General features: G+C 37.4%; 3 protein-coding genes across 4 annotated transcripts; 1 reads left to right on the top strand and 2 right to left on the bottom strand.

Annotated features, from left to right (window-relative positions):
- The first annotated feature begins 179 nt into the window (after positions 1–179).
- LOC105187955 (uncharacterized) lies at positions 180–4,221 on the top strand. 2 transcript variants are annotated; one of them, XM_011149124.3, is made up of 3 exons: positions 180–1,090; positions 2,375–2,553; positions 2,793–4,221. In XM_011149124.3, exons 2-3 carry the CDS (start codon positions 2,431–2,433, stop codon positions 3,666–3,668), a joined length of 999 nt encoding a protein of 332 aa, XP_011147426.1. In that variant the 5' UTR covers positions 180–1,090; positions 2,375–2,430; the 3' UTR covers positions 3,669–4,221. The 2 variants fall into 2 exon arrangements, with proteins under 2 accessions (XP_011147426.1, XP_025153952.1); XM_025298167.1 differs by having other exon boundaries at positions 2,375–4,221.
- A 1,111-nt stretch (positions 4,222–5,332) lies between these two features.
- LOC105187956 (afadin- and alpha-actinin-binding protein) lies at positions 5,333–7,867 on the bottom strand. The gene is made up of 6 exons (XM_011149125.3): positions 7,733–7,867; positions 6,583–6,726; positions 6,321–6,515; positions 6,039–6,170; positions 5,840–5,951; positions 5,333–5,582 (listed from the first exon to the last, which is right to left on the bottom strand). The coding sequence occupies exons 2-6, from the start codon at positions 6,718–6,720 to the stop codon at positions 5,368–5,370; spliced, it is 792 nt and encodes a 263-aa protein (XP_011147427.1). The 5' UTR covers positions 6,721–6,726; positions 7,733–7,867; the 3' UTR covers positions 5,333–5,367.
- A 1,628-nt stretch (positions 7,868–9,495) lies between these two features.
- On the bottom strand, positions 9,496–12,609 carry LOC105187957 (maternal effect protein oskar). The gene is made up of 8 exons (XM_011149126.3): positions 12,336–12,609; positions 11,988–12,190; positions 11,739–11,895; positions 11,551–11,630; positions 11,357–11,462; positions 10,912–11,042; positions 10,370–10,665; positions 9,496–10,168 (listed from the first exon to the last, which is right to left on the bottom strand). The coding sequence occupies exons 1-8, from the start codon at positions 12,415–12,417 to the stop codon at positions 10,030–10,032; spliced, it is 1,194 nt and encodes a 397-aa protein (XP_011147428.1). The 5' UTR covers positions 12,418–12,609; the 3' UTR covers positions 9,496–10,029.
- Between the last annotated feature and the right edge of the window lie 1,185 nt (positions 12,610–13,794).

The raw sequence follows: 13,794 nt of genomic DNA, 5'->3' as shown, positions 1-13,794 counted from the left end.
CTATCAAGTACTTTCCAAGCTCGTTGAAGTGAAATCTCACTCAAGGCGAGTGAAGATTCACTTAGGAAGCGACAGTAAAAATATTGCCACTCAAAACCGTAAGAAAGTAAATGTTCCACTCGAGCTTCGAGTAGTTTCTAACTCTGTACAAGCGAGTGTTTCGATCGATCAAAGTAAATTTGTTCCTGTGACAGTGGAGTACTCCGGATTCAATTCTGAGAAAATATCCAAAGAAAATATTCACCCGACGATTCAGAGCGGAGAATGCACTTCGTACGAGTGAAAAGTCACTTGAACTTTAGCGACTCGGTCGTCACGTTACTTTTCGAGCGAAACTGGAGAAATTTCGAGAGTGAGGAATACATTTTATCGTCGCACAGAAAAAAAGAAAAAGGTGTGCCCGACCGGGATTTCAGAGAAACATTAAAAAATCGTTGCAATTTTGCGGAGACTGTCGCGCGCGTTAATTGATGATTAAAGTTAATAGCAGAACATATACATTATAAATTTATTATCACGAATTCTCAGATAGTGTCGCCTTGACCACATCTTTCCGGTTCGCTTCATCGCCGGCGTGTCGGTATCGCCGGACTACCGGAGAGTAACGTGACGCAAACGCACCGAAACTATCACCGTGCTCCACACCGGAGCCACATATTTACCGAACGGTACGGTTACGGGCCCGTCAGTCACCATAAAAAGGCGGCATGAAAGAGCTGTCCATCTTAATCGCGCGTTCGACCGTGGATTCATCCGTCGAACGAATGTGATCGCCAAAAGTGCACCGTATCAGAGCCCGCTCTCTCGTCGCGCAGTGTTCTCAACGTCGACGCGCGGTATTCGTCGAAATTGTTCCGACGTGTTTTTCTTGAAACAAGAAAAAGTGACGTGCGACGGGAAGGAAACGCCGTAGTAAGTTGCTGAAAGCTCGAATCCGCCGGAACAGTGCCGAGTATGTCCTAGAAAGGATTTTCGGCGAAGGAACGCGAGCGAGTGAGTGAACGAGCGAGCGAGTGAACCGCGGAGTCCTTCGGGAGACGAAGACGCGACGGAGAAAACCCACAGTTTTACCACGAAGCACTGCAAAATGGTGAGAGAGAGAGAGAGCTTTTCTTTTTTTGTTTTCCATATTTCTTCCTTTCTTCTTGGGTTTCAAGCGAAGATTGAAACTGGCATATTCGTATTGCAGTGAGTGAGTGTGAGAGAGAGAGAGAGAGAGAGAGGAGGGAGAGGGAGGGAAACAGAGAACGCGGGTTTACACAGAAAGTAAATCCATCTCAAAGTTTTTCATTGTTCGAGTTTTCCAGTTTTTACTAATATTTTACTTTCACTTAACCCCTTGCGCTATAATTTAAGTCGCGACAGCGCGTGCCAAAGTTGGTGATAAAATTGTATATCTATAATGCCCAGTCTACATAAATCGCAAGTCGCAAAATGCAAATCGCAGATGAAGAATATTGATCAAAACACGTAAAGATTGAACCACGAGTTTCACTTGTGTTTCTTATGTTTGGCCCGCAAAGCATATCATATGTCTCACACGATATTGCAGGTGAAATAGGCTGTGATTTAAACAATTTTGATTCATGATAATAAGCCAACTGGCGGAAAAGAGAGGCATGGCGTTACGTAGTTTTCCTTACGCGGATCTTTTCTCTGTCGCGCGATTCGGAAATAATGATAATTGAAGAATCAGAATAAAAATCGTCTCTTATCAGCTGAAGAAAAAGAGTGTGATATAAAAAAATATGTAAATATTTCATCATATTAAACCAATCTGTGAAAAAAAAAAACATAAAAATTTTCTCGTAGACCGCCGTACGATTTGATCGGTCCGGAAATCATGTCAATGCAGGAAGAATTATGTCCTCCCTTATACCTAGCAAAAATTAGTACGCGGCAATTTTCACTAAATATAAAGGAGGAAGTGATTCTCTTCCTGCGTTTATGTTATTTCCGGACTGTTGAAATCGCGCGGTGGCCCGCGAAAAATTCTGATAACGCTGTGTCTCTTTTTCCGCCAATTAGTTATGACGAAATAATTTCCTTCACGTTCCACTCTCTTGCCGCAACCGGCAGCGATTTTTATTAAATATCGTATCGAGAATCGAGCTCACCGCAATTATACTCGAGCGAATGATCATTAATATTCCGATTATTCGTCAACTCACGCCCTCATAACGATTAAGAAATGAAAGGAGGAGGCCTCTGAAGAAAAAGAAACTACCACGGCTCTGCGAAGGAGCAGTTTCCGAAAGACCTAATTGCTCGCTTATTGTTGAAGGGAGACTCATTAGTTATGGATATAAAACCGCGCGGTACGTCGCGCGTGCTTTTATCACTGCGGAATAAACACTTCCCTTTCTAATTTCAGCGCGAGCAGCGCCGTCGTCAGTGAGAGCTCTCTCTGTGCAAGTATAAACGCCGAATATGGGGGCAGGCCTACTCGTTGTAATACTCACGGCAGCATTGTCCGCGTCCGCGAATAATATCAACGGACAATGCCGAATTCACAATGGGACGAAGATTACGTGCAGTTGCATCGGAAACGAGGTACCGGCCACCTTTGCGCGCCGGCGATCGCGATAAACTCGTCGCGCTCACCGCGCTCCCGTTTCCGCGTGAACAAAAATTTCCATACGACGCGATCCCGAGATAGAACAGCCACTGTTCCCTCCGATCGATCCGGATCGTCGGTCGATCTCGAGGACGGGCGCCCAGCCGAGCGAAGCAATCAGAGACTGCGCCTTCCGGTATCGCGTATACTTCCCACATTTTCCTCTTTCTTTCAGGAACTTTTCCTGCCGGACGACTACAATTACACGAACATTGTCAGCGTAACCGTCGCAGGATGCGACTCGGTGAACCTCCATTATTCCAGTCTGACGGAAGCGAGCGATCTCGAAGAGATGATAGTCCAGAATATCAGCGGTCGTCTCGACTTCGATGTCTACATCACGTCGAGCCGGTTAAAGATGCTGAGACTGTCGGACATCGGCCGGATACCGTCGATCGTGGCTCACACATTCGTCAGCCTGGCGAACATCGACACGCTGATGATCGAGAACACGCGCATCGACGAATTCAAGGAGGACTTCAGTTACGTCAACGTGTCGAGCTTTTTCATGAGAAACGTGACGGTCGAGCGGATTGACCAGCTGAATCTGTCGGAGAATGGCAAGACGTTGTGCATAATGAACAGCGAGCTGCGGAATATCGCGACGTCTTTGACATTCAACATCCGCACGATCGAGATCATCGGCTCCAAGTTCCGTCTGCAGAGGCCGGGTATGGTGTCCGTTCTAGGCGACATCGTCATCATCAAGGACAGCGTCTTCCTGAACGCGAGTATGAGTCTGGACGCGGCCGCCGCCACAGTACACGGCATCTGCGCGGACGGCAAGAGCGCTCTCAGGTTGTCGTCCAAGCACATCGACAGCACCGACAACCGGCTGCCCAACGAGATTGTCTATCTCACGCGGAACAATCAGACTGTTAAGTCGGACATGTTCGTGAACAAGAATAATATGGTTTGCAAAGCGGGTAACTGCAAGTGTCCGAAGATCAGCGGACAGGCGCCGTGCTCTGCGGTCTACATCTCGCTTGTTCTTGTTCTCGGGTGCTTCTTGATGTCGCTGTCCCGAGGATTCGGTCTCTTATCATTGTAACGTTACATCTCGTCGCGATGTTGCGGACTATGAAGAAGGAAACGATTCTCACGACCTAATGAATCTTGGTTGAACAATACTGCTTTCGTAAGAACCGCGCGGCCGACTCGTTCATCGATCCGACTGATCATCACGGATTGATTGATCACGGTAAATATTATACAGTCAGGCTGTATTCATTGAGGCTACGCGAAATATCTGGACCGCTACATAAGCGTGTATCCTACACAGATCTAGCTCTACCTCTTCTTTTTCGTGTTTCAAATTGCGCGACGCGTTCTCTAAATGATCATTAAGTCTGTTCTCTCTCGCTTGTGCGTCGTGCAACGCCTGTTCCTTCTTTTGCAAGTCTCCCTTCAGATGCGTTATTTCAGTCCGAGAGAGTAAGGTCGTCTACTAATTGATAGACTTTCAATTGCTCTTGCAACTGTTGGTTAATTTGGCAAAATTCTCTTCGTTCACTGATAGAAGATATATAGTTGAATTAACTATAATCTCACTATATTTTACAGTTAATTTTGGCGTCAACCATATTTTTATAGTTCGTGGAAACCTGCAAAATATAGTAGAATAAACACAAATATATAGTCTTCAATGATTGTCTTAAATAATTGTTCAGTTACTTTTACCGCATATATGGTAATTTCTCATTCACAAATATAGTGAGATTTAATATTCATATAGTTACATCTGTCATCATTTAGCAAATATTCTGGTAATATTGACTATATAAAAGAGTTACTTTTACCTACCATTTTATATTTGCATCTATACAATAATTTTAGTTTAACTTACTATAATTCTTAGTAAAAATATCATATGGTTGGTTATACTATGCCTATATCGTATTTTACCGATTATTACCGATATTATGGTAATACTTACTATAAATATGATATTTCGGATTATAATTTAGTTACTATATCATTATAGTTCCAAATATCATATACTTTTCTTTCAGTGTTTCATGTTTATACTGAACGTTTTTGGATTGAGTTTGTTTCCTCAGTTTTCCTGCCAACGAGTGCCAAACAATTTATATTCGAGCTACGTGAATTATGTGAACCATTATATAAATGCACATCCTACACAATCTACCTCTTCTTTTTCGCGTTTCAGATCGCGTGACGTGTTCTCTAAATGCTATTTAATACTTTGATGGCCTTTGGTGGCTCCTTGACTGTCATTTGACGCCGGTATATCTCGCGTAAGTCCTACCTTCTAACGCCGGCACTTTTTGCTTAATTTTTCTCAGTATTTTATGAAAAAAAAACTGAATATATCTTTATAATTTAAATTTTACCATTTAATAATACCAACCAAGCAAGTGACAGAGCGAAATCACGTGAGCGTGATAACGGCTGATAACCGATGGGCTTACGAAATCACATATGCGTGACAGACAGCGGCCATCAAAGTGTTAAGCTTGATTCTGTCGAGAGACGTTTGTAGTTTTATCGTCGATGAAATTTTGCTGAATTCGTTGTTATTATTATAATTACGAATCTGTAGGATATAAAAATATATTTGAAATAATCGCGCGTGCTTTCTTCTTTTATCCATATAAGATATTTTATTATAAGATATTTTGTTATTATATTAAAATTATATTGTAAATTATATTATATAAGATATTTTGTTATTACATTAAAATTATATTATTATTAATATTTTGAAAACCAATTAAGAGCTTAATATATTATTTCTCCACATCGATCCACGCTCCAGACGCCTCTATCTGCAAATCGATTGCGCCCTTGTGTAGTGCCAGAGCCTCTTTCAGATCATTGATTTCTTCCAACATCTGCCTGTTGTTCTCTTCCAAACGACTGACGGTTCTTTTGTACGAAGCTAACTCTTTCTCCTGATCTGTCTGTATTTTTTGCAAGGCTTTATCCCGAGGTATAAAGGTACCTACGCGAATCGAAGGAATGATTATAACATGTTCTCTGAATTTCACACGTTGTATGATATAATTATAATTGCAATCAAAATGTACTACATGTTATTGCGCACAATATTTCCGGTCGCCCTTTCAGATAACGATACAAAGCACTATCTGTCTTATCTTGATGTGCCAATTGTGTAAATAAAAGATAAACATCGAACGATCACGGCTTATACGAAGAGACTGTGACTTTCAGTCCGAGAGAGTAAGGTCGTTTACTAACCGATAGACTTTCGCAATTGCTCTTGCAACTTTTGGTTGATTTGCAAAATTCTCTTCATTTCATGTTCATGCTGAATGTTTTTGGATTGAACTTGTTTTCCTAGTTTTCGTGCCTACAAGTGTCAAACAATTTACATTCGGGCTACGCGAATTATCTAGACCACTATATAAGCGCGTATCCTACGTAAATCTAACTCTACCTCTTCCTTTTCGCGTTTCAGATCGCGCGACGCGTTATCTAAATGATATTTCAGCTTGTTTTCTCTCGTTTGTGCGTCGTGCAACGCCTGTTCCTTTTTCTCCAAGTCTTCCTGTAGACGCGTTACTTGATTCTGTCGAGACGTTTGTGATTTTATCGTTGATGAAATTTTGCTTAAGCGGTACTTTACCTTTGCAAGCTTACCAAGTATGTTTCTGTGCAGCTTGAAATAACAATTCGTCTCTCAAAAGTATAATCAATCATTGAGACGACGGACACTTACCTTGAAATGGATATTATTATTATAAGTTTTGTGATTTAGAAGGACCGTCTTGTCATATAACCGCATAAACGATCTATGTTTATGTACCAAATCCCAAGTAGAATTTATGATTTGTATAAAAGGCTGTTTCTCTGCGCTTTGTAAATCGTCATCGTTATCTAGAGTTATTGGTGTGATACCGAGTGACGAAAGTTCCTACAGATTTACGTACTAATTAATATCTGCGTACATTTGGACAAAATTATCCATCACGCTTTATTACCTCTGACAATTCGCACAAAGATTCTTTTAAATTGTCTTCTGTACAGAATATGTCTTCATTGTTCTCATCATCAAATTGCGTAGTTGAGATAAAAGTCTCGTCCCCGTTTGGGTGAGAAAATTTGCGAAATATACTCATATTGACCTACACATATCCTTGAGTCATTATTTTGAAAGTGATACGAGCAAAATTTAAAAACCGTTTGCTCAAATTTAGAAAAAAATGTTTGGATTTATTTATATAATTATTTCATTTAAATTTCTCATTAAATTTACGAATATAGTTTTAAGCTTTGTCACTTCATTTTCAAAGTATGGCTAAAACATATTTATTCTATATTTTATATGATACAGTAATATTATAAAACAAATTTATATAATATCTTGTTACGACAAAAGAAGGAATAAAAAATAAAATTGGTAAATTACAAGTATTCTAACAATAAATAATATGTGAAAAAACAAATTTTTTTTCACACAATTTCTCATTCTCTCATTTTTCTTATATCCTGAAAACTTTAAGTTAAATATATCTTAGTGTTACTCATATTTATTTAACATATACAATGTACATGATTCACGAGGAAGATTGTGCTTAGTGAAACGCGCACTAATCAACAGAATACTTGAGCGTATAATTATACGTATTTTATAACTGTAAATGTTCGTTTCTGGAACATTTAACATAAAATTATCACAAAATTATCATGATTTCTACGTTGATATGTCTTCTCCTCTTCTTTAAATAATCAATATTATCAATAATCAATAATCAAATAATCAATTAGTGCCGATTATTTCGTTTGTACATATAAATAATACGAAGACCTTGAGAATGAGCTGATAAACGCAACACCGTACGTAACGTGTCAAGCTTTCGACCCGTTATATTTCCTAACCTCTAACAATGAGGTAACAGAAATAATAAATGAAAAGATGAAGCGATGGAGAAACTTATATTAAATATTTAAATATTTAAATATTAAATTATATATATTGCAAACAGATGAAGATACTTTACTGTTCAAAAAGTATGTATATTTATATTTTCTAACCTCACAGAACTTGATTTGAATACCAGGCTTCTCTGTCGCTGATATTATATGAGATTAATTCAAGTTTTATAATTACTGCTTTCATCTTATTCTTACCTTTTGTAACAATCTTCCTTGTAAATAATCACACAAGTGTAGCTTCGCTACTTTCTTCACCCATCTTAGCTTGTCTTACTTGGTATATAGTCAATCCCTACTACTAACCCAAACCCTACTACACCCTGCTGAATCCCCTGCTCCTCAAATTAATGTGTGCGTGTACGTATTTGTGCTATTGTCCATGTTCGATTGGCTGAGTTAGGCGGAACAAAGTGCTTTGAGAGCGATTAGTGATTATTGACTATGATTGTACGCGGAAAGTATATTTTTGGATGTATGATGGATATGGAAGGCTATTTCAGTAATAACGAGCGCGAGTATATTACGTTTCACATATTTCGATGAAATATTGTTATTTTAAAAAGAATAAAATTGGACAAATTATGTGTATTGATGATTTATTGATCACAATACATGCATTCCAAATATATAATTTTTACAATCTCATACTTGCTTCTCTATTGATTTTTTTACGATGTCAATTACAAAATATAGTTATGATTTTCTCTGTCGAATGCGTATGATGAATGTTTCCAATGTTTTTCATACCAATTATAATTACAACTTATCGTACATTTGGTTTTAATACGACGTGACACTTTCTTCTCGATGTAGTTTAGAACGCAAATGGTTCAATAAGAGAACTTGTTTTTGATTAATTCCCAGAAGTTAAGTTCTCTCATTGTGTGCCGCCCATCTCAGCTGCGTTTCAAACTACATTTAGAAAAAAGTATTCAAATTGTATTTGAACCAATTATATGTCTCTATAAAATTGAATGCAAACACTTTTTCTCTATTGTAAAGGCCTACCTCTTTTCCCGAAAGTTATTTAAGGTATTGATGTAAAAAAATGCAGTATTCCCTATTCTTGATTTGTAAATTCTGAATTTTAAGCTTCGTCTCCTGAATTACAAAGGCTATTCTTCTTAAGCCTTAATCAGAAAATTGACTTTAAAAAAATCAATAAATTTGCTCATTCAATTTTTCATAATTGAAATTTAACATCTTATAACTAAAATTAAACAATTTAACAATGTTTAAAATAATTTAGTTATTAAACGATGTGCTATCATTTAATTGTATTATGTACAATTAATTGCTTTAAATATTATATATCTGTGTAGTATAATTAAATAACTTATATAAGTTATAATTACACATTATATTACATATGCTTATACACATGACATATTTGATGTGCATGTCGTATATCGCTGAAACATTTACTTTCAACTTTATATATCTCATCTCTCCTCAAAAATTTATGTTACACGATTGTAACCATTAAATTTCACTTACTCACATTTCATGAAATAATTATTAATCAACAAAAATTGAGAATTGATAACTTCATATCAACTGTGATAAGTTAAATATTTAGGAAAATGTAAATTTCTCCTCAAAGATCGTATTATTTAAGTTAAGTATCTAGGAAAATGTAAATTTCTCCTCAAAGATCGTATTATTTAAGCTAAGTATCTAGGAAAATGTAAATTTCTCCTCAAAGATCGTACTAATTGACTACTATTTCGTGTTAAATCGCAAAGCTTTAAAAACTTATTTGCATTTGTGTTTAATAAATTACGTTCACGCAAATGAATCTGGTAAGATTTATTTCCCAAAGAAATTAATCTTAACACACGCGCGGCAACGATAATGATTAAAGCATGTTCCTGCTCGCACGTTCCTGCTGTTGGGAAAAATTCACATTTCCAGAAGAGCACACGTGCCATTTTTAAATCACCCGCAATATTGATTGTAAAAATGTACCGTACTTTTCTGATATTATACTTAGGCACGAGTGTTGTGATCCCTCCCTTAATCTTTCTCGATGCTATGAAATGTTGCGCGGTTGTAATTATAAACATAGCGGTGGCGATCCAGAGGATGTCTAAATCTTTCGGTAAACTCAAGATTATAATCCCAATTTCTCTTTTCTGCCAGTATATATTATGTGATTACGTGCTATTATATGTTTAATGTTATTCTGCTATCATATACGTTTGTCTCTTTTGAAACGTGAGCAAATGAAATTCTAATGCCTCAATGCGCGAAGATAAAATTTTTTAAATTATATAGACAATATACACGAACACATGGTTAACACAAAGGAATAAGTTCGTTTTTCTGCATACATTTGTAGAAGGAAACAGAGCAGTACACTTCGGAACATCCTCAATACAGCATTCTCCGCCACTTGGACGAATAAGGCCCTCCGTGGTATACCATTCCCTTTCTCTTTCTATCCCCGTTCGCAATCTGCCGTGTATATTATACAGAAAATCCTCGATAGCTTATGGCGTCGGCAATAAGTCGGGATTTTCGGAAGGTTCCATATTTTTTTCTCCGCAGATGAGGTTCATAGCTAGCTTCCGCCCTTTATTGTTCCACAGGACATAGGAATGTTTGGTCCCCGATACTCTACGTGCTTGACTGAAAACGGTTAGAAACGCTAGAACGTTTACTCAGCACATTGAATAAAGTCTATACATTTTACACTCATTTTCACCCGCAACGAGCTTAAATCCCAAAAAGTCGAATTTCATTCTTATTAAATTCACAAAAGCTCCATGTAATATGTACATGTACATAATTCTTTCGTTAAATTATTGTTAGATTATTGAATGTACTTACGTTTGAAACCAGTCAAACTCCGTAGCATACATTTCGTTGCTACAATTTTCGAACAAATCTAGTATGCGGTATCCTTTGGAAAACGAATCTCTTCTGGACATATCATCAACCAGAGATCTGATCCAATTGTTGAAGCAAAACAACGCCAGGCTTTTGTACTTATAGGCGTGGATGGCGATGTTGGCCAAAGGCGGAATAGTGCAGATAGTAATAGCCGAGTTGGAGAGATGAAATTTGGACTGGAGAACTTGCAAGAGCTCAGACATATCGTCTATCATTTCGTCGCAAGTGGCACCCTAACGGTAATTTAACAGAATATTTAATTGAAGCTTCATTAGAAAAAATTGTGTAACTCTCTTTGGAAAGAAGCAAGGAAGTGTGGAATTTTAGCAAGTTGAATTTCTCTCTCGGGTGTCCTTTATTTCTCGTCTGTTAAATTGATGTTTCTTTTCTTCTTTCATCTTGGATAATATAAGCTATTCTGAATATCACGTGCGCTGGTTGCGAAATGTCAGGGAAGAAATAAAGAAAAATTTGCTTACGTTATAAATATCGACCGATCCGAGTAAAATTATGACGCGATTGGAGATGGTGCTAATGTTCCTTAATGCGCGAGTGCAATCACTGATTGTTTGTCCGGAGACGCATAAACCACAGTGCAATGATAAGCTGTCTGAAAAGTGTAAGATCAAAACTGATACAAAATCCATAATTGCATCTCAATCTGAGATACGTTTCTCTGTTTCGTTTCGGTAACTTTTATCATAACTTTAGTCTTCCTATTTAATTCGCGTATTGATTGTCTCGTCTTTAGCAAAGCAATAATGATTTATAAAAAGAAACAATAAATATATTTTTTCCGAAATAAATAGAAATTTATATAGAATAATAAAAAAAGTGTATTACAGCGAGCGACAATTATATGTGTGTATATATATATATATATATATATATGAAAAGATTTTGCAAATGGAAAATCTTTCTCACCTTTGTAGCGCCAAATCGGAAGATGAAGATTACGTATAGCGAGTTGCAGAAAGAAGTCATCGCCGATCAATTGTTGGCCATTTGCGACGGGCTCGTAAATGTTGGTCTGGAATATCAAATCGTTCGTAACGCCAAAGAAACTCATCTCGGGTGAAGCAATAATAAAATTCATTAGTTTCACTATAAACACTTACAATAGTCTTAAGCTCGTTCGTTTCTATTACTACCGGATGATGATTCTCTTCTTCCTCATCGAACGAGATGTTTCTGTCGCCTGAAATACATTGACACGCATGCGTTTGTAACTTTCGAAATATTACGCGCATAAGCAAACGATGGAAAATTTACTAAACGGACACAGAAACGCAAAACAATATATTACCGCTATTGAAGTAGGTTGGGTCGCGATGATTGAAACTCAACATTCTTTTATTTACGCGGTTGTTGCTGTTGCTGTACACCTTCTTGATTTTATATTTGCGCTCATCGTCGTGATCAAAACTGCTCTTCTGCCGTGTAAATTGCTTGTAGTACTTATTCTGAAATAAAAAGGCTCAATTAGCTCTCCCGTGCAATCTTCGCGACGAGTCGTTGAAAATTTCTACAAAATACGAATCATTCGACGTCTTACCTTTGTCTTTGAGTAATCTCTCTTTTGCTTGCATATTAGTTTTTCGATGTGTGAAATCTTCGAGTCGTTTATTCTTAGTGTTTGCTCACCAAATTTATTCCAAGTTGTTTCCAAACCGTCTATAGTGCGTAAGAATGTGCGGAGATTCGAAAATCCCAATCTACGATACGGAATCGACTCTCCGACGAGATTTTGAAATTCATCTGTGCGTAAAAGCAATATTCTCTCGTACTTCAACTTGTAGCCTCGAACGCGACAGAGTGTCTTTCTTTTATAACGCGAGATATTTAAGCGAATATGCACACGAGAATCTAGTTGAATATAATATCGGACTACGGTAGTACTTGCCATTTAAATCCTCGATTGGTATGCCTCCTTTCTTCGAAATGATACACGATTTAATTAATGCCACTGTCTCGTCCATTTTCATGTTATAATTGATTATTAAAAATAACTATATACAATATATTATGCCGATAGCTCCATTTAAAACTCTATTACTCGCTGTAAAATTTCTGCAGTTCTACGCTGCTGTTGCCTCACGAATGTTTCACCGAAATGTTCGGTAGCGGTTGTTCGTGTCCGTGCTGTCGAACGGTAGGCCAAGCAATGAGGGTCATTTCGTCGCACGACGATACGATCTGCCCATTCGCATGTACCAGAAGAATTCTAGAAGATTCCGTCGATTCGTAAACACGATTCGTCTGAGTAATACGGTCTGTGTAGAAAAAATACTAACACGAGAGAGAATGTGTACGACGTGTTTGAATAGAGGCAGCGACGAACTGCTTAACGACAATAATACCATCGACTCGATTGTGCCTCGAGAATTTCGAATGTTTCATACGATAACTTTAGTACAACTAAATTTCATTGTTGCGAGCTGATCCTTGATTCTATGATGATGTTCTGTGTTAGAGATTGTAGGAGCGATTATACGCAAATAATATAATATAAATAATTTCGCAATTGCAAAAATTATTATGATATTTTATATACACGTATATAAGGGAATTGAAAATTTCTTTAAACTTTAGAAATCTTTAAAACAGGATGTAACATTATTTATTAAATAATAAGGCACACGTTGTGCTAACGGTAGCGATAACGATTCCACGAATGATTGATGGTGGGTAAATTAATTTAAGAAGAGATAATATGTGAAATTTTTGTATACGTGTGAGGGAAATTATATAATTTTAGCTACATTTGAAAGCGTAGATGTATGTAAAATTAATTAATTAAACATTCACGGATATCTGACGTTTGTACGTCGTAATATAAATAACTTTTACGTGCGCAGCTTTGCGTGATGTTAATAACACGTTTCCCAAGTAATATTCTAAGACCCAACTATGTCTGCCATTCAATAACGCTTAATATCATCTTCAGCGGAATATCTTAAATTTGCTTAGAGTTTGGAGCTTCAGCCACGAGATGGCCACAGTTGATTCAAAAGCGCGAGATAGAGAAGGAAATCGATTATATTTTTACATACAATTCTATCCAGGTCCGATACATATAACACGTAATAACGTAATATCGCGTAATAATTAGGTTTATAAACGAAATGTGAATGTAAAATTATAGCTTTTCATCGTTCAACTGTTTAGTAGCGCTCAAGCTGTTTAGTAGTCTCTTTGTGTATTCGGGTAAAATTATTGGAAAGGAGAAGAATAAAGATTGCGAGTCGTGGGATTAAAGAATGCTGAAACGACACGAACACGTCGCGCCGGGCGCTAGAATTAGAGTCTACTTTACGTGAGATCGTGCGAGATGCCGATATTTACAAAGACCACAGCACGCT

Source organism: Harpegnathos saltator, unplaced genomic scaffold (genome assembly GCF_003227715.2).
Source record: "Harpegnathos saltator strain DR-91 unplaced genomic scaffold, Hsal_v8.6 scaffold208, whole genome shotgun sequence".
NCBI lineage: Eukaryota > Metazoa > Arthropoda > Insecta > Hymenoptera > Formicidae > Harpegnathos > Harpegnathos saltator.
This window is presented reverse-complemented; position numbering and strand designations above follow the sequence as displayed.